The sequence below is a fragment of the Palaemon carinicauda genome, chromosome 44 (assembly GCF_036898095.1).
Source record: "Palaemon carinicauda isolate YSFRI2023 chromosome 44, ASM3689809v2, whole genome shotgun sequence".
Taxonomy (NCBI): domain Eukaryota; kingdom Metazoa; phylum Arthropoda; class Malacostraca; order Decapoda; family Palaemonidae; genus Palaemon; species Palaemon carinicauda.
The window spans coordinates 48,442,201-48,468,686 of record NC_090768.1 but is presented as its reverse complement, the minus strand read 5'-3'; the positions used below and the strand labels follow the sequence as shown (position 1 = coordinate 48,468,686).

Sequence of the window (26,486 nt, the reverse complement as noted above, 5' to 3'; positions counted from 1 at the left end):
TGCCACGGTTGTGCGCTCAGCAGATACTGCGGCTGCCTGCTCCCACACTCCACCTGTGAGAGCTCCACCACCGATGCGCAGTCGACCCTGCCAGACGCATGTTCATGCTGCACCCTCCGTTGACATGCGTGAGCTACCGCATCAGCAGTGGGAAGGTGCTGTCAAGCTGCCGTGTTTTGCCACAATGCGGCATGCTCCGCAACCCACGGCAGTCCCTCCCACGCACCAGCACTCCGCTTTTGTTGTTGCCAGCTCCCACTCTCCGACTGCGGAGAAGGTTGACGATGCACCCGTTGGCCTACAGCCTGCCACGGTTGTGCGCCCGGCATGGCTGCCTGCTCCCACACTCTTGTTGTGAGAGCTCCTCCACCCATGCGCAATCGACCCTGCCAGACGCATGCTGACTCCCACAGACACACGGAGCTCTCCGTTGCCGTGCGTGAGCTACCACAAGCTGCCGTGTTTTGACACGGTGTGTCAGCCTCAGCAACACACTGTGGTTACCGCCACTCGCCCGCAGCAAACTAGTCAGTCAGGAGTTGAGGCTTCCCCACACAGCTTTGGTTGTTGCCAACTCACAGACTGTCTAACAGTTACATGACATTGCCTTCTGGTGTGCTACTAATACGCCAGTGCTGTATGTCCTCACGCACCTGTTGGGGTTGACAGTTCAGTTTTTGACAGTTCACAGACTGTCAAGCAGTTTCATAACGTTGCCTTCTGGTCTGCTGCTTATGCACCAGTGAAACCCTCACTGAGATAACCTAGCTTTTCTCGGACATGGTTCCTGTAGATGAGAAAGTGCTGTTCTCCCTCCTTCTGATATTCCCTTGAGGACTCTGTCATTTGGAGAGGAGCCTTAAGCTGCTTAGCCTCCTATGGACTTTAATTAAAGCATAACATGCTTCCAGGGAGGGTAAATGGTTCCGCTTCAGTCGCTAACCCCGTCTGTTGCCACACCTGCTCCCATAGACCTTGGGCTTTGTTGCAAGACATGCAGTCCAAGCTTAGTCCTTGATAGAGGATTTTTTACGGAGAAGAACCTTCTTGCCAACGACCTTCCTACCGGTTGGTTGTACGCCCTGTTGACGCTGAGGTATCCTACTCACGTCCGCCAGTTGAGATGGTTCCTCCACCGGTGCGACCCAGTGTGGGTTGCCAGTCGCACGTTGACGTTAAGCTACTCTCGGAGGTGGTTGTGGATGTTCAGTGTGTCACTGGGAAGACGTTCAACAACCAGCAGAGGTGACTTGTTGTGACGCAGTGCGGCAACCTCAGCAACCCGATAAGGGGTTGTCTGCACTACCCAGACAGTCTAGACAGTTTCGGGTTGTCGCTGTACTTCCTCGCATCCCCATGGTTGACAGTTCACAGACTGTGCAGCAGTACCATGATCTTGTGTCCGGCTCCGTCACGCATCCACCAGTGCGACCGGATTCAGCGAGTCAGACGTTGCCCACTCCGTTGCCGTTTCCTCATCAGTTTCGGATGAGGAACCCTCTGATGAGGACATGGCTGAACAAGACAATCAACCCCCAGCCCTGCTATCCATCCAGAAGAGGCTGAAGAAGGAACACGGCCCTGTCAGGCTGTGGATGAGTCTGGTTAGGACACTGTCATCCGTGGTTCAATTGGTGTCACTTGGAAGACTACACCTCCGTCCTCTTCGGTTTCATCTAGCTCTTCACTGGAAAAGGACAAGACGCTAGAAGCGGTCTCGATCCCGGTTTCCGGAAGTTAAGTCTGGTCTGACTTGATGAAAGGACTTTATCAACCTTTTATAGGGTCTTCCCCTGACTGTTCAGACTCCCAACCACGTTCTCTTCTCAGACGCATCGGACGTAGGCTGGGGTGCGACCTTAGGCGGTAGGGAATACTCGGGATTATGGAACTCGAGTCAAAGGACAATGCATTTTAACTGCAAGAAGCTTCTGGCAGTACGTCTGACCTGGAAAAGCTTCAGGTCTCTCCTTCAAGGCAAAGTAGTGGAGGTGAACACGGACAACTCCCTGCTTTGATGTTCATCTCCTAGCAAGGAGGGACCTACTCTCTGACATGGTGCGAGTTCGCAAGTGACCTCCTCTCCTGTTCAACAGGTCTAGACTTTTCACTAGTAACAAGTTTCTTCCAAGGCAACTTGAATGTCTTAGCAGATTGTCTCAGTAGGAAGGGACAATGATTCCAACATATTGGACCCTCCACAAAGATGTATGCAAGAGACTTTGGGTCACCTGGGGCCAGCCAACCATAGATCTCTTCGCAACCTCGATGTCCAAGAGGCTCTCAATACTTTGCTCATCTATCCCGGACCCAGCAGTGGTTCTTTTAGATGCCTTTCTACTAGATTAGTCTCATCTAGATCTATATGCGTTCCCTCCGTTCTAGATTGTCAACAAGGTACTGCAGAAGTTCGCCTCTCACGATGGGACAAAGTTGACACTAGTTGCTTCCCTTTGGCCCGCGAGAGAATAACTTACCGAGGTACTTCGATGGCTAGTAGACGTTCCCAGAACTCTTCCCCTAAGGGTGGACCTGCTACGTCTGCCACGCGTAAGAAGGTACTCCAAGGCCTCCACGCTCTTCGTCTCACTGCCTTCAGAGTATCGAAAGACTCTCGAGAACTAGAGGTTTTTCGAAGGAGGCAACCAGAGCGATTGTTAGAGCAAGGAGAACATCCACCCTTAGAGTCTACCAATCGAAGTGGGAAATCTTCCGAAACTGGTGCAAGTCAGTATCCGTATCCTCGACCAGTACCTCTGTAACTCAAATAGCTGACTTCCTCTTATATCTGAGGAATGAGCGATCTCTTTCAGCTCCCACTTTCAAGGGTTATAGAAGCATGTTGGCATCAGTCTTCCGTCACAGAGGCTTAGATCTTTCCAACAATAAAGATCTACAGGACCTCCTTAAGTCTTTTGAGACCACGAAGGAGCGTCGTTTGGTTACACCTGGTTGGAATTTAGACGTGGTTCTAAGATTCCTTATGTTAGACAGGTTCGAACCACTTCAATCAGCCTCCCTGAAAGATCTCACCTTTAAGACTCTTTTCCTGATATGCTTAACCACAGCTAAAAGAGTCAGTGAGATTCATGCCTTCAGCAAGAACATCGGATTTTCATCCGAAACGGCTACATGTTCTACATCTTGGTTTTCTAGCCAAACACGAGCTGCCTTCTCGGCCTTGACCAATATCGTTCGATATTCCAAACTTATCGTATGGTTGGAAATGAACTAGAAAGAGTATTATGTCCTGTAAGAGCTCTTAAGTTCTATTTTAAAAACCTTTACGAGGCCCGTCTGAAGCATTATGGTGTTCAGTTAAGAATTCATCTTTGCCTATGTCAGAGAATTCTTTATCCTATTATTTTCAGACTGTTAATACGAGAAGCTCATTCCCTTCTGAATGAGGAAGACCAAGCTTGGCTGAAGGTAAGGACACACGAAGTTAGAGCTGTCACAACTTCCGTGACCTTTAAACAAAATAGATCTCTGCAAAATATATTCGACGCAACCTTTTGGAAAAGCTAATCAGTGTTCGCGTCTTTTATCTTAAGAATGTCCAGTCTCTTTACGAGAACTGCTACACTCTGGGACCATTCGTAGCAACGAGTGCAGTAGTGGTGGGGGCTCCACCACTACAATTCCCTAATTCCATATCCTTTTAATCTGTCTCTTGAAATGTTTTAATGTTGTTTTTATGGGTTGTCCGGAAGGCTAAGAAGCCTTTCGCATCCTGGTTGATTTGGCGGGTGGTCAAATTCTTTCTTGAGAAGCGCCTAGATTAGAGGTTGTGATGAGGTCCTTTAGTATGGGTTGCAGCCCTTCATACTTCAGCACCTAGGAGTCGCTCAGCATCCTAAGAGGATCGCTAGGCTCAGTAAGGAAGACGTACTTAAAAAGGCAGAGTAATGGTTCAAGTCGACTTCCTTACCAGGTACTTATTTATTTTATGTTTGTTATTTTGAATAACTGCTAAAATGAGATACGGGATACTTAGCTTCTAATGTTAACATGTATGCTGGTCTCCACCCACCACCCTGGGTGTGAATCAGCTACATGATCATCGGGTAAGATTAATATTGAAAAATGTTATTTTCCTTAGTAAAATAAATTTTTGAATATACTTACCCGATGATCATGAATTTAAGGACCCTCCCTTCCTCCCCATAGAGAACCAGTGGACCGAGGAGAAAATTGAGTTCTTGTTGACAAGAAGTACTTGAGTACCTGCTCACAGATGGCGCTGTTGTGTACACCCCCACCTGTATAGCGATCGCTGGCGTATCCCGACCTTAGATTTCTGTCGGGCAACAGAGTTGACAGCTACATGATCATCGGGTAAGTATATTAAAAAATTTATTTTACTAAGGAAAATAACATTTTTGGAAGCTCGCTTAATGTACATTTTCCTGTAAAATATTTAAAGTTTCCCAGTCTTCTGGATTTTTCCATGAACTAAATGGTAAAAAAAGCTAAATAATGATGGCATATAATAATTGATTTACGTTAAATCAGAACAATGAAAACGATCAGCTATCAACTGAACATACCCAAAAAGATAAATTTTAAGCAAGCATCTTCCTCTAAACATAAAAAGCAAACACAACCCGCCAGCTGGCATGTTTCACAAAGCTGGGAATAATTCGTAATCACCTTGTGATTTACTCATGCATATTCGAACCACTCACCAGCTTTCATAGCAATCCAAGAATAAAACATCCCCAATTAAAAACTGAATAACCTAAGACCACAAAGGAAAAATCCTAATTTAAATCATGTGGGATTATAGACGATCGATCACGGTACATGTGAAAAGAGAACTGAATGGTAAAGGGAACTATAATGCATCATCCCTTAGATAGTAAACCACCAGATGGCTCGATGCTTGCCAAAAGGGGAAGAATTTTGCAAGGAAAGAAAGCAGAATTTTTCAGTTTTTGGTAGATGTTGAAATTTAAACAGCTTTGAGAGGGAAGCAACATAAGCATCAGGGGAACTTCATAGAAATAATAAAGCTTTTCTTTTGGTAATTGTTTGGAAAGGTATCAGGTTTCAGTTCCAATTCAATCTAAAGAGGAGCTCATCAGAATGTCAGCTTGGCAAACACAACCCCCAACCTCAGTGCCCAATCACAGCAGTAACCTCCTAAGTAAACTGCTTAAACTCATAAGCTGAATTGGGACTCGATCTGCAGTCCATGTAAATGCGAGGCTAGCATGCTACCACTCTACTACCTAGAAAGTAGTACCATTCTTATTAATTTTTCAAAAAAATCTCACAACCTTGGTGCCCAATTATAGCAGTAACCTCCCAAGTAAACAGCTAAAATTCACAAGCTAATTTTGGACTCGATCTGCAGTTTATGTAAATGCAAGGCTAGCATGCCACCACTTTACTATATAGGAGGTATTGCAGTAGTTCTTGATTTCCCCCCTAAAATTTTCACAGTTTTATTTTTGCATCATTTCATCTCCTTTGTTATAATGGTCCCTGCAATAACAGATGATTACTTTAATAAGCTCAACTTACATAATTTCTTTACTTTGGTCTTTGTTATAATGATGCATTTTGTAAAGCTTCTATTTACTGACATGATACATTTTTCTGATAAATTTCTTTAATTGAATGGTAACTATGATAGGCAGTTCAGTTTAAGCTATAAGTTTTATGGAATTTCATTACTTGTGCATTTTCTTGAATGTTCAAGTGTGTGCTATACTATAGGGTCTGTGTTATTTATCAAGGGGCTGAACCCTTGGAGTATACAGTATGATTACAGACACAACCATACAGTACTTACAAACGTTGAAGTTACGAACACACTTGCCGTTATAATGAAGTAATGTTTGCAATCTTTTGCTAGTGCAAATTTTGAATTGCGCGTCTTCAGCATAGTAGTGTATACAGTATGTTTGGCTGCAACCCACACTAAGCAGCACAGTGCCATACCCACAGAATCACACAGTCAGTCTGGTTACGTGGTGACTCACGTTTGTTTATGCTCCAGTTGTTTGCTATATTTTGTTGTTTTGTTTAACTGTACTGTACAGTATATTCTTAAAAAATATTCCATAATGGCTAATGGAAAGAGTTAGCCAAGAGATGATAGAGGCAATGCTAAGAAGCTGTAAGCAATCTCTATGAAAACGAAGGTTGCAATGATTAAGAACTTAGATTCTGTTGAAAAGATGTCAAGTGTAGCACATTCATAGAATATAAATAATTTTGACAGTGTGTAGAATTTAAAAGAACAAAAGCAATATTATGGAGCATTGTAAGCTTTCAGTAGATTGTCTACTCGGTTGACAATAATTAGCATGAAATGCAGAAAGCTGGTAAAGGAGATGGAGACTTCTATACACGTGGATTGAACACCAGGGGCAGATACTCGCACTACTTAACCTTAATGCTCACACAAGAGAGGGCATGAAGCCTTTTGGAAGATCTAAGGGCTAAGACAGGGTAAGAACCTGCTAATGATACTTTTTTTGCAAGTCATGGGTGATTTCATTGTTTTAGAAATGTGCCAATTTGCACTACGTAGCTGTTAGCTGTGAAGAGATGAATGCAAACAAAGGAGAAATAAAGTTCCGAAACAGGTAAGGAAAAGAATAGAGAAGGGAGGTTACACTCCTCAACAGATTTTTAATATCTATGAAACTGGCCTCTTGTAAAAAAAAAAATGCTAGAAAAACTTGTAGCAGTCATGTGGATGAGATGATGCCAGTATTCAGAGGTGCGAAGGATAGGATAACGCTGCTCGCGGGATGACAATGTTTCTAGTGATATAAAGTTAAAACCGTTATTAGTTTACCTCACCGCCAATGCACATGCTCTGAAAAATTTGACAATAAGTTGTCTTCCCATCAAATGTATATCAAGTGCAAAGCCTTGGTCACTGGTGCTTTCACCAATTTATTCCTTAGATGAAGTTATATTGTCTGAAGAAGGGAATTCTATACAAGATTCTTTTAATCTTGGATAATACCCCAGGGCATCCACCCTTCTTGGATGATTTCCACCTGAATGTTGAGAATATGTTTCTACCCCCTAACACATCCTCACTTCTCCAGCCTATGGATCAAGGTGTAATAATCAACTTCAAAAAATACTATACGTCAGACCTACAGGCAAGCATTGAAGGAAGTGGATAACTGGTGTCAGCTTATTGGACTTTTGGAAGGCTATAATATTAACAACTGTATCCAAAATAGTGATACTACGTGGAAAGAAGTGACAGTTACAAATATGAACCGTGTGTGGGGGACGTTATTACCACAGTTCATTAACATCTTTGAGGGACTCAAACAAGAAACAGATTCAAATTCTATCGTCCCCAGTCTAATTGAGCTTCGTGAAAAACATCTTGATGGGGGAAAGAGGATTTTGAGGGGTGGTTTGAATCTCATTCTGAGAAGCTAACAAACAAAGGTTTGATGGAGCTGGAAGAGATGCATTGCAAGGAAGACCAAGAATATATAGAGGAGCCTTTTCAGTCAAAGAAGTTTTAGACGAAAATGATGGCCAAAGCATTTTCTCTCGTGGAGAGGGCTTGCTGTGTTTGAGGATCAGGATCCCAACGCTGACCGATTCTCATAAATGTCATTGGGATTTAATTACTCTATTGTGGGCAGCCATCCTATTTATGAAGGAAAAAAGCAGAAAACGGTGCCAACTTCCTTGGACATATACAGTTCAGGTACTTTATAGCTTGCTGTGTTTGAGGATCATGATACCAACACTGAGTGATTTTCTTTTAATGTCAATGGGAGTTAATTACTCTGTTGTGTGCTGCCATCCTATTTATGAAGGAAAAAGGCAGAAAACGTGCCAACTTCCTTGGACATATACTTTATACCAGTGTCCTCTACCTCAAAAGCCTCCTCAAGCGTTGAAGCAACTTTCATATCCAAGAAGAAACCCTGATTGATGAAGCTGTTGATGAAGGAAATAAAGTCGAGGACTATAGATTAGGCAATGGCATTAGTAGTAACTGATATAGGTATCATAAAAAACTGCTGATGAAATACTGTATATGAAGTCGGATGTACAGTGGTACCCCATTTTATATATAACTTTGAATATGAATAAATCAGTATATAAGCATACTAATTAGAATTAGCTTATCACACTGTGAGCAAAATCTTATTTTCATATGCGCATTTTTCATGGACAAATACTAATGAGACTAGCACTCAATTCAAAGACCAGTCATGCAGTGCCTATACACCACCCACGAGGTGTTCATTGAATTTTGTAAAGTTGTGACCGTGTGTTCTTTAAAAAATTTTGATTGCCAATATCCATCATCAAGTTAATAGTACAGTACATATCTAGAAAATGACCCCCAAGACGATTAAGAAAGAGTGTGAGGTGATTACCGCAGAAGTGTAAAAAGAAATTATTGAGAAGATTGAACAAGGTGCGTGTGTGGCAGATTTCGCGAAAATCTGTATGAATCTCAAGAAAAAAGAAGAAATAAAATCAACTTATGTTGAGAAAAGGGTGCTGGCATTTATGAAACAATGGCCACTTGTTCTTGATAACATAGAAAAATTGTGTTCATCTGGATCAAAGAAGTTAGTAGGAGATATGATTTTTGGATAATAATTTGTGAAAAGGCAAAGGTAATGTATGCTGACTTTGTTAAATAGGAGCCAGATGCTTTAGCAGACATAGAAAGAGAAACATTAAAGTTGAGCTGTGGCTGGTTTAAAGATTTTAAGAAAAAAAACTGTCATCCATATTGTTGTGCAAATTGGTGAGGCTGTAAATTCTGTTATCAAGGTACGAGAGTCATTCGTTGTAGATTTTAAAGTTTGTGGATTCTGTCATACATACTGCAGCAAGTGTTCAATTGTGATGTGAAGGTCAGCGGTGTGTACTCCCCATCCAAGTTAGAACCTTGTGGTTGGTTGGGACTAGTGTGATTCCCTTCAATAGGTTGTGAAGGTTCCATCATCACAGGAGGATGCTTTGCAGTTCTTTGCTTTTTGGAGTTGGAGAGAACGTATCCTGAATCTGCGGAAAGGATAAATTTTTCCAGGCAAACTGCTTGTGATTGCTTTGCAGAGGGCTGAGTGTCTTGAGAATTGATGAGGGGTAAACTTGAGATGCCTCATCCTTCATCTCAAACAGGTTTACCCTCCCCTGAATGGTTTCCATCTCTATACTTGGGTACATTACTCTTGTGGAATGGGTGAGGTCGAACTTCATTTTGTTTATATGCAGGCCTGATTAGTGGCTGATCCTGACAAAATCTGTAGGCCTCTGACCAATGCTTGGTTGAAGGAAAGCAAAATCACTCTGTCATCCAGCTACTGCTATATACTTAGTAAGCCTAGGAGGCCAATGCCTATTCTGCCCTCTTGAGGACGTGGGTAGCTGTTGCAAAGCCAGAGCAAAAGGTCTTGAATTGGAAGGTCCTGCCCTACCAGACAAGGCATAGAAACTTCTTTTGTGCCGAGTGAATGGAGATGTATAAGTTTGTGCTGTATTTGTTTAGGGTTGTCAGGATGTTACTCTCCCTGACTGAATGCTTTACAGGGTCTGATGTCTCCATGCTTAACAATTGATTAAGGTGAGAGGGAGGGGCTTGTCCAGGAAATGGGAGTGATTGCCCTGACGTAGGACTTCTACTTATTGTGGGTCTTACCCAATGTTCAGCTAAGTTAACTACTTACTTGCTACAAGCAACATACCCAAGGATAAGAGATGGGAATCGTCTTCTACATCTTCTAGCCATGAACCTTTTAGATAAGTGATACCCTTATTCAGGAGTACTATTGAAACTTAAGAGCAGATAGCCTATCTTTTCACTGCTGGAAGGAAGGAACTTACCTAGGAGGCGTAGTTTATTTGGTATTAATATTCTAGAAGGAGCCAAGGCCAGAACAGAGCCTATTATTGATCCTTTTATCCACAATGTTGTTTGGTGTACAGAGAGAGGAGTATGATGTATTATGTAGACTCTTAATGAAGACCAACTTGTCCATCAGACATGTGACTGATTCTGTGGGAAGGTATTTGTTCAGTGGGTCCTTAGTTTGGAGGTCCCAGAGGTCGTAAGTAGGGAAAGGGTTTGAGAAGTCCTGAAAGGCAGCATCCTTCTTAATCCTAATTTGTTCCAACACGAATACTTACCTCGAACTACTTTCTCAGGAGTTACCTGTAATCTCCTCTCTACCGACCAGAGTTTTGTGTAGGGTACCCTCTATCCCGTTTTCTATGGAGGCCTACCCCGGCATTAAAGAATGTGCCCCGAGGGTAGGCTTATCGCTAGGTCGATGTCCGCCCGGGTCAACATCTCCAGTAAGTTCTCTGGTCGCGACGTGTCAACACGTCGCTCTCGTTCTCTATCGATCCTTTGTGTGCGTTCTGTGTGTCCCACGTGTTCCCCGCGTGGTAACTTGTGTTTCCTGTGTACTGTTCCCGGGTGTTCCTGTGTGTTCACCTTCCACCCTTGTGCTTACCCAGTGTATTCCTTGATTCCCTACATGCCTGTGTCTTGCGTTTGTGCATATGGAGCAAATCCGTCGTTGTCCTGGGCCTAGAGTCGGTAAATCGTGTGGAGCGTTCCTCTCCAAGCCTGAAGTGGACCCTCACTCCCTTTGCTCCTCCTCTAGGGGAAGGGTTTGTTCGTCATCAGATACGTGCCCCGAGTGTGTAGGTTGGAGTGATATCCAGTGGGTACGTTACGGAACTAAAAAGAGGAAATCGTCAAAACGTTCCCCCAGGAAAGCTAGCGTTACTTCGCCGCTACCATCACCCAGTGAGCGGTCCGACGGGGCCTCTGTTTCGCCGTCCCCTACGCAGAGTAGGGGCCGAGGTAAGTCTGTCGTGGAGAAAGAACAAAGCGATCTTCCCCTAGAGTCTAGTGAATGTGCAGTGGGGGTTGCGGGTCCTTCTAGGGCTAGTGAAGAGCCCAGTAGTGCGTCCGGAGAGTCGGCCCTCGTGCTCGGGGGGCACGTGTCCTCCGATGACCCCTTGTGGGGTAGTAACGTTGTGTCTGTGTCTTCGCCCCCTTCGTGGGCCTGTGTTTCAGGGTCTTCGGCAGGAGGCGACAACCAGGGTAAGTTAGGTTCTACGGGGAATGATGCCTTCAGTTGGAAGCTTCCGAAGACACCTGGTAGGTCCCCGTTAGGAATGGAAGAGGGCCTGGATCCCTGGCTTCCTAGCGTGGGGCGTCAATCATCGTTCCCGACCCCCCTCACGGAAGTCCCCGAAGAATTCCTTCAACCGTCTACCTCGGGCACTCAACGAGTTACGAAGTCCCCCGCGGTCCCCGCTACCGCCCGCCATGCGGTAAGTACAGTGTCGTCGGGCTCTTCAGAAGAGTATTACTCGTCGGGGGAGGACGCCAGGAGAAAACATCGCCGTCGGAGAGAGCGGTCCAGGAGCAGGCGTTCCCGTTCTAGGTCGCGCGCCAGATACAGCAGGAAGCGCTCCCGCTCTCCAAGACGTAAGTACAGGAGGAGTAGGTCACCGTATGGTGATTGGGTCTTCGTACCCCGTGAGACAAGAGTACGTTGTTCCCCGGACCGCCGGTCCAAGGAGTTCTCGCCAAGGATACCTTCCTCCTAACACGGCTTTGACCCTCGCAAGCAAGTTTGCGAGAAGGACTCTACAGGTAGGCATAAGTCCTCGAAGCCTCCGGTTCACCCCGCCCAGCGGGGGGAAACGCGCTTCTTTTCGGGCAGCCTGGCCGAACCAGCCCAGCTGGTGCGGCCTTCGGGTTGGAAGGAACGGTTCCCGCTGTCGGGTCAGCCCACGGGAACCGCGTCCTAGTGACCCAGAGACCTTGAGCGGACGAGAGTCCTTGCTGAGTCGACGATGCCTGCGTTAACCCCTGCCCCTGGTGCGGACGCCCCCGCCGAAGAAGTCCAGTACCTCGGTAGGACGGCGCCCCTGGCTCCAAGAACTAGGCGTCCGGTCGGTGTGCCCGGCAACCCAGCTCCCCGGTCTCAAGCCGAGACCTCGGCTGACGGTAGGGAGGGCTCCCCAACGGAGGACTCGGCCTATAGAAGGGTGATTGGCCTTATCAGGAGGCACCATAAGATTGAGGAACCTGCAGCTACTGACGAAGACTACTGGAGGTCCAGCCTTTTACGGATAATGCAGACCCCTACCCAACCTAAGACCTCTCTAGCGCTTCCTCTAGCCCGAGATCTGGTCCTAGGGCAAGAATATGTCGACAAAGTGGTGGCTAGTAATGCCGAGGCCCCCAAAACTCAGAGTTCCTCAAAATTGCTCCAGACCCTCAAGAATCAGGGCAAGGTATATGTGCCAGAAGGGCGTCGTCCAGGCCCCTGTAAAGTGGAATCTTCCCTTGACATCCTGAGTCTCAGAAGATAGAGCCTCTTCGGCCCCAGTTTGTTTTTCTCCATCGGAGGCCTCCATGATGGAAGAAATGTCGAGGGACCTGGTGCACGTCTCCTCTTGGCTGGACTGGTGGGCTTCCACCTTAGTAGGAGTGCAAGCCTCGTTCGACCCCGGGGACCCTGACCAGCAGAACCTCCTGAGGGAACTTATTACCTCCGGGGGTAAAACCTTAAAGTTCTTGACGTACCAGTCGCTCGCCTTGACAGCGAATTGGGTACTCCGCAAAAGAGACACCATCCTGGCTAAGGTGTCACGGAAGGTCCCAGACAGGGAAGCGCGGGCCATGAGCAGCCTGCCCTTGTGGGGTGACTCCTTGTTCCCCTTAAAAGAATTAGAGACCATTATGGAGAAGGTCTCGAAGCGGAAAGATTTGAACACCCCCAGGCCTACGCCTACTAGGAGACCGCCCTACAAGAGGTCCGTCTCAGACAGTGCCGCGACGGCCCAGGCCTCTCCCAGCACGACGAGGAGAGAGGCTCCCTCTTCCTCCTGGTCCTCAGCGCCTCAGCCCCCCCGTAGGGGGGCTCCAGCATCCTCAAACTCCTTTAGAACAGGTTATTCTGCCTCTAGGAGAGGCCGTTCAGGCCGCTCCTCCAGAAGGAGATAGAGTGAGAGGCCCCCTATCCCCGCCCAAGCCTCGGGTTAGGGGATGCCTCAGACTACATTGGCAAGCATGGAAGGCTCACGGAGCGGAGCCTTGGACAGTGTCCGTACTGAAGGAGGGCTACAGACTACCGTTCTTAGCAGAACCACCCCCTCTAATCCCGGCCAGCCGGGCGGAATGGCTGGCTCCCAAAGACCCGTTGAAGAAGACCGCCCTTCAAGAGGAAGTGTCCTCCATGTTGGAGAAGGGCGCCATGGAAGAAATTCTTCTCCCAGGCCCGGGTTTCTACAGTCGCCTATTCCTGGTAGAAAAAGCGACGGGGGGGGGGGGTGTGGGGAGGCCGGTTATAGATCTGTCGGCTCTCAACAAGTTCATCAAGAAGACAGACTTCAAAATGGACACTCCGAAGTCAGTCCTACTGTCATTGAAGGAAAAAGATTACATGATGACCATAGACCTCAAGGACGCCTACTTCCAAATTCCGGTCCACCCCTCGAGTCGAAAGTTTCTCCGGGTGAAATGGGGTTCCCAGATCCTGCAATTCAAGACCCTTTGCTTCGGATTGTCAACAGCGCCCCAGGTGTTCACGAGAGTCTTCACGACTGTCTCAGTGTGGGCTCACGAACGAGGCATTCGCCTCATCCGATACCTGGACGACTGGTTGCTTCTTTCCTCCTCGAAGGACCTCTTGGAGGAACAAGGGATGAAACTCCTCCAGTTTTGCAAGGATCTGGGCATCGTGATCAACCCCCCCAAAAAAAATCAAACCTATCCCCATCCACCAGAATGACCTACTTGGGAATGACATTAGATACCATTCTGAGAAAAGCCTTCTCTTCGGGAGACAGAATAAACAACCTCATGGAAATCATTCGGCCGTTCCTATCGGGGCATCCCAGGAGAGCAAAAGACTGGCAAAGACTGATAGGGCACCTGGTGTCGTTGGAGAAACTAGTTCCCCAGGGGAGGGTAAGGCTCCGAGCCGTGCAATGGAACCTGAAGAACCTCTGGTGCCAACTGGACTCGCAACAAGTCCTAATCCCAGTTCTACCAAACACGAGGCCCTCCCTGGAATGGTGGCATTGCCGGTCGAACTCGCTCAAGGGGATGCCCTTCGCGAGCGACCCCCCCGAGTTGCTTCTGTTCACAGACGCCTCCAACCAAGGATGGGGAGCTCATCTCCTCGACGAAACAGCGCGAGGGACATGGTTGGACGGAGAAAAGGAACTCCACATCAATGTCCTGGAGTTGAAGGCAGTCCAGAAGGCTTGCCTGCACTTCGCAGATCTTCTAAGGGGAAACACCGTGGCGTTGATGTGCGACAACGCCACGGTAGTAGCATACATAAAGAAGCAAGGAGGATGGACCTCTTTGCAACCAAACTCAACGCTCAACTCCCCGTATATTGTTCTCCTGTACCAGACCCGAAGGCAACCTTGGAAGACGCCTTTCAGCACAAGTGGGACAATCTAGACGTGTACGCTTTTCCCCCTTTCACGTTGATAAGGCAGGTGCTCAACAGAGTAAGGACAGCCCGAAACTTAAAGATGACTTTGGTAGCGCCCTGGTGGCCGGAGAGAGTGGTTCACGGACCTAAAAGACCTGGCGAGTCAACCCCCATGGCCTCTACCCGACAGGTCAGACCTTCTGCATCAACCTCATTTTCTCAGGCTCCACGACAACCCACAGTCCCTACGTCTTCACGCCTGGAGACTATCGAGCGACTCCTGAAGAAAGAAGGATATTCTTCATCCACTGCTAAGAGAATGTCGCTATACCTGAGAAAGTCTTCAGCTGCGGTCTACCAGGCTAAGTGGGCCTCCTTCACGAAGTGGTGCTCTGAGAGGCACATTAAGCCCCTTAATGCCTCTGTCCCGGACATAGCGGATTTTCTGGTGTTTCTCAGAGACAAAATGGGAATGTCAATCCCAGCCATAAAAGGGGTTCGGGCCGCCTTAGGCCAAGTCTTCCTCCTGAAGGGCATCGACCTGGGGGGCCTCTAGGCACATAGCAATGCTTGTCAAGAGCTTCGAGCAGTCCTGCCCCCCACAAGCGAGTAGGGTGCCCCAGTGGGACTTAGCTAAGGTCCTGAAGATGTTGTGTGGCCCCCCCCCCTTTGAACCTTTGAAAGATATCGTGGACAGAGATCTCACTCTCAAGGCCGTCTTCTTGCTGGCCTTGGCGTCCGCTAAGAGAGTGGGTGAGATCCATGGGCTGTCATATGACGTTTCTCATTCGAAGGGGTGGAAAGAAGTATCCTTCAAGTTTGTTCCTTCTTTTGTGGCGAAGACCCAGAACCCGGCAGTCTGGGACCCGAAGTTTGAAGGTTTCTCCATACCAGCCATCCCTAGGACGGGTAATTCGGAGGATTTGAAATTATGCCCTGTCCGAACCATTAGAAAATACCTCGAAAGAACGGCTCATCTCCACCCAGGCATCAAGAGCCTCTTCGTATCCACGGGTGTTACTAAGAAGCAAGTGTCCAAGAACACCATTTCCTTCTGGTTGAGACAAGTTATTGCCAGAGCCTACAAGGAGGAAGGCCTGGCCGTGCCAGGCGCCCCCAGACCTCATGACATCAGGAGCCTGAGCACGTCCTTAGCCTTTGAGAAAAACATGGCAGTGGGTCAGATCCTTCGGGCAGGTACTTGGTCGAACCATTCGACCTTTACTGCCCATTACCTCAAGGACTACTCGAGGAAGTCCTTAGACGGGTTCTCCATTGGAACAGTCATCTCCGCCCTCCAAGTGGTTTAACGGTAAAAACCCCAGGCTCAATCACGGATAGCAACCGGGAGACACAGGTGCGTTTCCTTCCATCCTACCCAGTTGCTCCCTAGCCTCATCGGGGATTACCAACTTGTACCATTGGATAACACGTTCTTCACGACTACGCTACTGGATGCAACATCAGAAGAAGTTTTTCAAAGGGTGAGTACTTAGACACTAACGTGAGCTCTTTGTGTAGTTACCCTCTCGTCCGTTTTCTAGTATGTACCATTACAGTATTCCTGGGCCTCTTGGCCTCCGCTTACCGGGTCTGTAGGTCAGAATAGCACTCCCGCCTCCTAAAGTGTAAGTCTCCTAAGAAAGTAGTTCGAGGTAAGTATTCGTGTTGGAACAAATCAAAAATTTTAAGTAATTTTTATTTTTCCTAACATACTTACCGAGAACTACTTTCGGGTAATGGCCCTCCCTTCCTTCCCCGAGTGTCTCTCTTCCCTTGCAAGTATTGTGCTACTTCAATAGAACTTACTGGAGATGTTGACCCGGGCGGACATCGACCTAGCGATAAGCCTACCCTCGGGGCACATTCTTTAATGCCGGGGTAGGCCTCCATAGAAAACGGGATAGAGGGTACCCTACACAAAACTCTGGTTGGTAGAGAGGAGATTACAGGTAACTCCTAAGAAAGTAGTTCTCGGTAAGTATGTTAGGAAAAATAAAAATTACTTAAAATTTTTGATTTTGCCTAGAAGTAGAGGCTTATTGTATATTAAAAAGATACTTATTGTCTAAAGCAGTGGCTCCCAAACTTTTTCTGTCATCACTCCATGCACCCAGTTCAGACATCCAGATTTCCCCCTTCATGTGTATGAGGGAAAGAGTAATCAAAACTCTGACTATTTACTCATTTATTTTAAAGATAGAGAGCAGTTAGTAACAATTAGACATAGCCATAGAGAGCAGTGTAGTTATTTCTTCCCCGGTAGCTTCAAATTTTCCCCCATTTTGTGAAATGCTGGTCTAAAGAGCAAGCAATCGTCTTTACTTTGGAGATGTATTCTGCAAAGTAAGTCTTATGTGCCAGGAGCAAGCTCATGGCAATGAAAGCCAATTCCAGCCAGTTCAGAAGATCAACTGATTCCCTATGATATGACCCCGATTGGCTTTGGGTAGGAGACAGGAGCATCTCTGGACACTGAAAGCTTCCTTGAGAGGGAACTGCTGCTTATGGTCTAATAAAACTTACCACACTTTCGAGTCAATCTATATGTCATTGCAATAAAACTGGTAGATCTGTGTTCTTAGCTTGGAGGATGGAGACCCAAATCTCCTCCTTCTAGGGTTGTCCAACTGTACCCTAAGCTTTGTTGGCTGGTTGCCAACAGTGGAGCTCAGCTGGGTATCAGCTCATAGAGTGAAACCTGATTTGCCTTCCTTCTCTACCACACCATGATAGGCCTTGTCTTCTGGGGGCATCACATGCAAGTTGAGCCTAAACATGAAAGCATGACCACACCTGCTCTTAGAGCTGAGGTATTAGGAATTTCTCTAAAGAAACCTGGAAATCAACAGCTATTTGGATCTCGAATAGAGAAGCCCAAATGTGTTCTTTTAAAGGGGTTGTCATCTCCCTCGCCAATTTTTTTTACCTCGTGTAATGAGGGAGGTGGTCAAGAGCTTGAATGGCCATGGAAGAGGCGGGAAGCCAGACAAAACAGGTGTATTTGTTTTTACCTTTTAAGCTGCAACTGGCAGCGTGTCATTCTGGATAAAGGCAACTTATGAATGAGTAATTATATTGAATGTGAAATATTTTCTCCCAAATTTTCAGAATAATATGATAGATTTTTTTGTAAGAGTTCAATAAATTTTATGATTACTTTAAAGCCTATCATGTAGCCCTCATTTTTGTCAAATCTAATTTATACCAAGTCTGTACTTCATATATATGATGGATGAATTGATAGCTCTGCATAAGCTGGAAACTCCTTGACTGCAAAGAATATTTCTGTGTTTTGTTTTAGAAGAGGGAAGGTACATTGAGTTCTATGTTAATAAATATCTTTTTTTAAAGATTTCCAAGTTTTCTGTTTCTATTTTCTATTTTTGTATTCTAGTGCTTATAATATGCCTTTCTTTCAGGTTCAATGGATAGCGAGGCTGGAGTTTTTGCAATGACATTCGATCAAAGTGGATCACGTCTTATAACATGTGATGCCGATAAGACCATAAAGATATACAAGGAAGATGACACAGCTGTAAGTTTGTTTTGTTTTTATTGTTTTTTATTAAACCTACCAAATTATGTACAGTATTTGTAACATATGGAAGATATCCCTTCTGTGATTGACATTGAAATTGGAACTGTACTATAAATGGCTTAATAGCTTAATAAAAGGCAAAGAACCATCAGAATTATAAATGACCTTACCTGTATTTATCATTATAATGGGTTCAGTATATTATAGATATTTTTATATATTTCTGTACTCTAGTTCTGTTTATTACGTATGAGTTTTTTTTTTATATGATTATGTGGAAGAGGGTATTTATGCTTTTTGGTCATGCAAATAGTCATGATGAAATACAGTGTAATTACTGTAAATGTTTTGGGCCATATAGACCTACTTTAAGATGCTAGTCTCTGTCTTTCTTACCATGTAATTGGGCATTATTTCTGAATCACAGTAATAGGAAGTTAAGGATTTGGAAACAAGGTCCTTCCCCATGTGATAGAGCCTCACCCTTCTGAATTATTGTTGTGCTTACAATGGCTTCCGTGATACAAGTTTGAAATTGATTAAACTGATATGCATACAGCTTTTGATATTTATATTTAAGTAGGAATAAAATCATGATGTAGTACATTAATGCAATTCTAATGAAAATAATAATAGAATTCTTTTTTTTATCTTTTCCAGACTGAGGAAACCCATCCTGTTAATTGGAGGCCTGAGATCTTAAAGAGAAGAAAATATTAGAAGCCTGAAGGACCTGGTGTTAAAGCATTAGTTTGTAGAAGAATTAAAATGGCTTTATTTTTTATTAGAGTAAGTTATGTTTCACCTTTTTAATAAACTAAAAAGAGTTTATTTGTTATTTACAGTAATCCTCTTACCAAACTGTTGTATTAGGAAATTACTGTATTCATGCAATTTACAGACCACCTATTTTACTCTTAGTGCAATACCGACAATACTGAGGGTTCTTTGCATTTTTATGTGGCCCCCTTGCTGTACTGCTTTTTACACTTTTTTTGGCATCATTTCCTTTTAATCTTGTCCCATCCGAACATTTTATTGCTTCAAATTTATCCTTCTTCAATTTTGACTTCTCAGATTAGATATTTTGGTGTTAAATTGGTGGTAGTATAAACACGATTGAAACTCAGTTGTCAACAAGACTGAATAATTCCTGGTGGTAAAATTACCATTGGGGTTATTTCCAATGGGAAAATTGCCATGGAGAAAACTGCCTAGTGGAAAATCTTTAAAACTATCAGCTGTATAACTAAATAAAAATTTGATATCTCACAAACTAGCCAATTGCCTGGCCTTCCCTGATCCTAGCTTGGGTGGAGAGTGGTCTTAGGTGCTGATCCTTTGGATATATGGTCAGTCTGTAGAGAAATGTTCTGCTAGCTAGGGCATTGTCACTGCCCCTTACCACTGCCATTCGTGAATGGCCTTTAAACCTCAAACATTTAGAGACTATCCAGCATCTCCAAGCAAAAGGCTTTTTGAAAGGCAATGCATAAATGTTTGGATATCTGTAGGTCCTCAGCAGATGCCAACCAAGCAAAGTGATTGGGGTTGTAGAAGACATACTTCCGTAGTTGGAGCCTCTCTGCAACCGAAAGTGGATTTTCGCGTCTACCGTCACCTGGAGAAGTTTCTTTCAGTCTTAGCCTTAAAAGGCAATTTCTCAGCCTTGAACCAAGGCTTTAGACTGAAGGGCTTAGATCTTTAATCTTTGTGGCAGCTGTCTATGCTCATGAGGATCTTTTAGCGGTCTTGTTTTCCGGCATCGGATGTCACTCGAGTTCTTGGGTCCCTCAATAGGGCCCCATACAAACTTTTGAGGCATGTGTAAGAAAAAGCTAGTACAATCAAGATGGTCTTCCTCCTTACCCTGACCTCAGTGAAACAAATAGACGAGCTTCATGGAATTTCTGATGTCATCAGTGATACTGAGTGTTGGAAGAAGATTTAATTCTCTTTTATTCCTGAGTTCGTTATGAAGTCTCAGAACCCGTTTGTTTATGATCTGAGGTTAAAAGCATGCAACCAATGATCCCGATGATATTTGTTCTGGGAGGATGCTACGCCACTACCTAAGGCGGACTCAGCTTTTCAAACTGCAGGCCCAAAATCTTCTCCCGAGTGCAGGCACATTCAAGAAGATCTTGAAAAATGCCTATCCTTCTAGCTTCGAGAAACCACCAGGCAAGCTTATCCTCTCTTGGTTAAGGATCTAAAGGAACCTGCTCAAGCTCGCTCACAAACTCAAGGGGATTGGGTCAATGCTAGCCTCCAGGAAGAAAAAATCAGTGGAACAAATCAGTGGCACAATTTATGAAGGCCAGAATTTTGATGCTAGCCAGCCTTCATGGCCCATCATATGCAGGAGTATACCCTAAACTCCCTGGACACATTGTTGCTGGGACCAGTGGTAGTTGTTCAGAGGACTGTATATTGGACCTAGCTCCTTAATAGAAGAAACATTGCGTGGAAGATAGTGGTCACGAATTAAATCTAGGATGAGAGGTAAGAATTAAGGATGTCTAGCTGTTTTTTTCTATTCTTTTCCCTCCTATGGGGTGCAGCAGTTTTGCCTTTATTCGTTGGACTGGAGAATTATGGTGATGCAGGTAACTACCGTATCGTTGAAATTTTCCATTCGTGTAAAGGTAGAGGTACAGTTTCTCCCCCATCCTCTTTATGAGGTGGAGGATGGAAACAATGAATATAACTCATTTCTTTAAATTGACCATGCAGTTCAAGATATATTCTCTTTAGGATATAGGTTTCTCCGTGAATGCTTGTTTGTCGACAGAAACTTAGCCTGTAGCTTGAGAAACGTTTCTCAGGATGTTAGGAGGTGGGTAAGAGTGTAGGAGTCAGCACACCCTCACCTCTATAGATTTGAATGTTCTGACATCCCAGAATTTTAGACCAGGCAGCTTGATTATAGAAGCTTCCTCCTTTTAAAGGATGAGAGTTTGTATGCGTCCAGGAAAAAATCCCAAATTTTAAAAGTAATTTGTATTTTTCCTAACTATACAAACCTGGGGTCTTTAAGCTACACTTCCCTCCTCAACCACACTGTGAGTCCTAGGTGAAGGTTAAAGTGGCTACTCAGTGTGCAGGCTTCCCCGCCACCCACCAGTTACTACCGACACTTTGTTACAGATTTTAACAGCTGAGTTCCTGATACATGCAAATCACACTTTTATAAAAGGACTCTGGCTTGTATAATTAGGAAAGATACAAATTACCTAGAAAAATTTATGATTTTCATGGATTGAGTAGCCTATAAGTTTGGAGATGCAAATTTTTATAATGGCCCTATGTTTTTAAAGTATTACCACTATTAAAGACGTCAATGTATGTAATCCATCTTAAATTCCTTTGAACTGATTAGATTTTCCTACACATCTCATTATCATCAAATTGAGTGTCAAATGTTCCTCTGATTCAGGTGGACCGGTTCCTGCCAATCCAACTCCAAGAAGTGTCTGTATCTTGACACTATGATTATAGCTCCCTGAAGATTTTGTACATTGTATATAGCACTCAACTGGGCTTTATCACAGTTTTCTTCTTGTTGTTATGCATACTCAGAAGTTTGTACAGTACTTGCAGGCTAGTGATTGAAATATTACTGATATAATTATTTTCCTAAGACCAGAAGAATTATATTTCCGGATTACTTGGGCTATGTGTGTGATAACTAAATAGTGATTTACTGCAATAGTTTTTAAGACACATGAACACCATGCATCTTTGTCAGGTCTTAAATATATGGGAGTAACCTCTGTGCTATCTTTTTACCATTACTTAGTGAAAGATTAGGAAAGATTTTTGGAATTTTTTCCCCTTCAAGATGCAGGAGTAAATTTGGTTTATTGCCTTTTGTAACTTGTGTTGCCTTCAAATAGATTTGAAATATCACATATCTTGTGCATCTCGAGCTCCTGTGATACCCTTTCATGGCTAAAATTAATTATTTTTCTTTTGGATTTGGATGTCCAATAGTATGTTTGTCCTTAATGCCTATCCGTACCTGCATTACTCCTTTCACCACAGATGTTTAGGGTGCTTACCGGATGGAGCCTAGCCTACAATATGTGCTGTTTTCCTGCCGGAAAATGTCAAGTTAGGGTTATTAGACCTCTTATTTCAAGTCGGTATATTTTTTCTTTATTTGAAACAAGGTTACTTTATTGTTACTAAATATAGTGGAAAATAATTATTTTCTGATATCCAGGCAACTGAATTTTTTCCGACAAGTAAAAGTACAAATGCTGTTCAAGATATAGCCATTCAAATAATAAAATAAGATTGGAAAAACAAGTGGAACACCATTTCTTGGCTACTCTTACCTAATTTAAGGTCTATGTAATTCATTTAAACTTACAGATTACAATATATAAGTTTGGTGTAGACATTACATCAATTAATATCGTGATATGATGCAGTGTGTTTATGTACCCAACCAATACACTGGCCTACGTGATAAACAAAATAAACTTACCAATTACCCTGTCATCTATAAAAAGTATTGATGATCTTAGACAAGAAATTTTCATTCTTAAGAATGTCCTACATAATAGAAAAGCCATTAATAGTCCAAACATCTTAGCATTCTGATTTCTATGTAAATTGTTTTAACCATGGTCACATAGCTATTCATGTGTACAACCAGTAAACATAGAGCATAATAATTTATTGTTCAAAATACTGGTATAATAAATTCCTTAAACTGAATTTTTGATGCACTTCACCTATTTTGGGGGATTCCAGTCAAGAAACTGGTGGAAAGTATAATTTGCAAATGAAGCAATAATTTAGAACAGACAAAAACCCAGTATTTTGTTATTTTTTTTAATGCTCATAGCACCAAGTTACCATTTGGAATTTCTTTATATTCCATACCTGTTACAAACAGAAATAAATTTTATAATATTTACCTTTTGGTGGTATTCTACGCCATGTCATAAAAGAAGTATACTAAGAAGAACTATTTGTGTACAAAACAAATATCACTATTTTCTTCTTAAGGATCATAATGAAACTACAGATTATAATATATCATTCCTAATTTGTTTGGTCTCCTCACTAAATTTTTTTTCAATACTCCAAAACCTTTCGGACTATGGCCTTTTATAAAATTACCATTGGAAACTTTTTTTTTTTTTTTAACTCGGAAATGCACCTCACACAACTATTGGTGCGTTTGAGAAATTTCCACACTTTCTCACTTTTCAACTTTATTTTTCTCTTTACTGTAGATATTTTATTGAAAATAAATGGTGTTAATATTAATCTTCCAAGGCTATCAGTTTTGTAAGAAATACTACATTCAACTGAGATTTGTAAATACAGATCTGTGACAGTGCTGTAAAACTACTGTATTAGCTTTTGAAATACAGTAATTACAACTGTGATTTGTGTAAAATTTTGTATCCATAATGTTATGAATAAAATATGTCGTGGCGGGTATTATGGTGAATTATTTATTCTTTGTATACTGTATTTTATAGATCATTTAATCGTATTAAAAACTAGTATATATTTTCAGCTCTGTAGCATGAAATAAAGAAAACTACCTGAATTAGTTTTAAGTTAGATAGACTGATCACGCAATTAAACTCTTTGTTTCTCATCGTATCCATCTACAGTATATATGGTCTATTGATGCTAAGTTGCTGAGCAATGTCACTTATGAAAACACTATCTTGATGCCAGTTTATGATCAATGGTCTTGGAGTTGATTTGTCAGTTTTTTGTGTGTGCAGGTCGATTGCTTTTTCCTGCCCATGTGTAATATAATGAGATATTTTTCCTCTGATTAGTATGAAATAACATTGAAAATGATTAAGAAAATACAATAGGGATGGAATAGAATTAGCAGAACTATCAAAACCAATAAACAAACTAAAAACCCAAGACATTCGTAAACACAATCGGATAAAGTTTAGGAAACACTAATGAAAGGAAGAAGCATCAAATTAATGAAAAGAAGACTTGAAATAGGATGCTAGCAGATGCTTGCTTTAGATGGAAAATGGAAATATCAGCATTAGAGATGAGTGATAAAAATTGCAGCGGATTAACTTTGCTGATAGAAATAATGCAACACCTGAGCAGGTATCAAACATACAGTAGGAAAAGTAAAGGAAGCATCAAAATGCAAGAAAATAGGCAAAGCAGGATGAGAAGATTGCCTAACAATTGATTTGATAAAAGATGGAGGAGATTTCATAGTAGTAAAACTCATTGAACTCTTCACCAAATGCCAGCAAGAATGCTCTATACCTACAGTTGGGAAAATCTTTATCATTATACTAATTCACAAAAAGGGAGACCTGAAAAACTAAACATCCTGGAAGTTTACTCTTCTGTGTATAGATTACTTGCAAAGATCATATTGTGCCAAATAGGAAGACAGCCTTTAATAAACCAATAGAGTAGGCAGGCTTTAGAAGTGGGTATTCAACAACTGACCATATCCATATAATTAACCAGCTAATGGAAAAATATGCAGTGTATGACAAACCACTATGTATGACATTTATAGACTGAGAAAGCTTTTGACTGTCAAAACTTCAGCAGTAATGAAAGCCCTTCAAAGACAAGGAATAGATTAATTTTATGTTAGAACACTTGAAGATATCAATACAGGAAGTACAACAATCCTAAAACTACACAATGATAGTGAAACAATTGTGATTGAGAAAGGAGTTGGATAGGGAGAACCCATCTCCTGAATTATGCGCAACACACCTAGAAGAAGTTTTTAAAAATTTAAATTGTGAAAGGTACAAACTAATATTAATGGGAAATACCTTAACAACTTAAGATTTGGAGTTGATATGGTTGATATGGTTCTGTTTGGTGAATCTTAGGACAAATTGCAAAAGATGGTAGATTTGAATTGAGGAAGCAGAGACGTAGGACTGAAAATGAATGAGTAAAACTATGTTAATGTTTGATAAAAATGTAGAGATACAACAAATAAGAGTTTTGGACAAACGTCTAGAGACTGTAAATGAATATACTGTACAGACATTGTTTCCTCGGGACACGAGACTGAAATTAAAAGAACGCTAGGCATAGGATGAAGAGCCTTTGGTAAACAGAATCAGGTTATGAAATGTAAAATGCCACTTTCTCTAAAAAGAAAAGTATTTATTCAGATGATCCTACCAGTAAAGTATTAACTTGTGCATTGGAAACTTGGAGCCCCACTAAAGGCTTAGAAACAAGCTAGATACAACTCAAAGAGCTATGAAAAGAATAAGGATGGAATAACACTAATAAACATAAAAGGAGAAATGTGGATAAGAGAGCAAACTAAAGTAGAGGCTATTCATAAACATGTAAGAAAAAGGATTGGACATAGGGAGGACACTTAATGAGAATGATAGGTATTAGATGAACATTAAGAATAATAGAATGTGTCCCTAGAGATTGCAAAAGAACCAGTGGAAGGAAGAGAATACGATGGATTGATGAACTTGGAAAGTTCAAGCCTCTGGAAACAGAATGGCCCCTGGATGAAAAGTCATCCTGTTTCATTCTAGAGCAAGTCCCGGAACTGCAAATAGATCTCTTTGCAACAAGTATTAACAAGAAACTTTCCCATTATGTTGCACCAAATTTAGATCTGGAAGTAGTGGGGATAGATGCGATGTCACTGGATTGGAACCAGTGGACTCACATTTACCTTTCCCACCATTCAATCTCCTAATGAAGGACCTGGACAAGCTACGGACCTTCAAGGGGGCAGCAGCATTAGTGGCCCCAATTTGACCCAAGAGCAATTGGTACCCTCTTGTTCTGATTCTGGATTCCTCTGCCGACAGCAATGCTATCCCAGGATGTTCAACAGGAGACTGTCTTTGCTTCCTCTTGGGTAACAAATAACCTTCAGCTCATGATTTTCTCATTCTAACAGCCAAAAGAAAATACGGAGTTTCGAAGGAAAGGATTGATTTTATAGAAGAATACAAGTTCTCTACTACAAAAAGACAATATTTGTTCTCTTGGAAGAAGTGGGTGGAGTTTGTTAAGATACATAAGCCCACTTTGATTACATTGGACTTTGTTTATCATTCTTTATTACACTACATGAATAGGTTCTGGCGTCCACAACTATTTCCTCATGTAAATAAGCCCTAAACAGACCTATCGCTCATACTTTCGTTATAGACCTCAACAGCGAACTGTTCAATAAGATCCTGAAGGCTTGTGCTAAACTGAAACCAAATGTTCCCAAAAAACCATCTCGTGTTTTTTTGGACAAAGCCTTTCACCTAGTCTCCTCAATAGATAACTATCTGCTTCTTTGAGGGATTTTACTCAAAAATTTATATTTTTACTAGCTATGGCTTCTGGAGCTAGAGTCAGCGAGATTGTGGTACTATCAAGGGATGATGGCCACATCAAATTCTCGGAGTCGGAAGAAGTTAATTTATATCCAGATCCTGCATTACTGGCTAAAAATGAACTCCCTACGAATTGTTGGGGGCCTTGGAAGATCATCCCTC

General features: G+C 42.9%; 1 protein-coding gene across 3 annotated transcripts in view; it reads left to right on the top strand.

Moving 5' to 3' along the window:
* Nucleotides 1-23,450, top strand: part of LOC137634540 (pleiotropic regulator 1-like) — a 78,857-nt gene extending 55,407 nt beyond the window's left edge. Inside the window, exons 6-8 of one of the 3 annotated variants that reach the window (XR_011042525.1) lie at nt 17,855-17,970; nt 18,634-18,762; nt 21,413-23,447. Coding sequence is in view for 1 of the 3 variants with exons in the window: in XM_068366992.1 (XP_068223093.1) it covers nt 17,855-17,970; nt 18,634-18,693 (176 nt within the window). In the remaining 2 variants the exon portion in view is untranslated. Of the gene's footprint in view, nt 1-17,854; nt 17,971-18,633 lie in introns of all 3 variants that reach the window. The other 2 variants (XR_011042526.1, XM_068366992.1) reach the window with 2 other exon arrangements.
* The last annotated feature ends 3,036 nt before the right edge of the window (nt 23,451-26,486 follow it).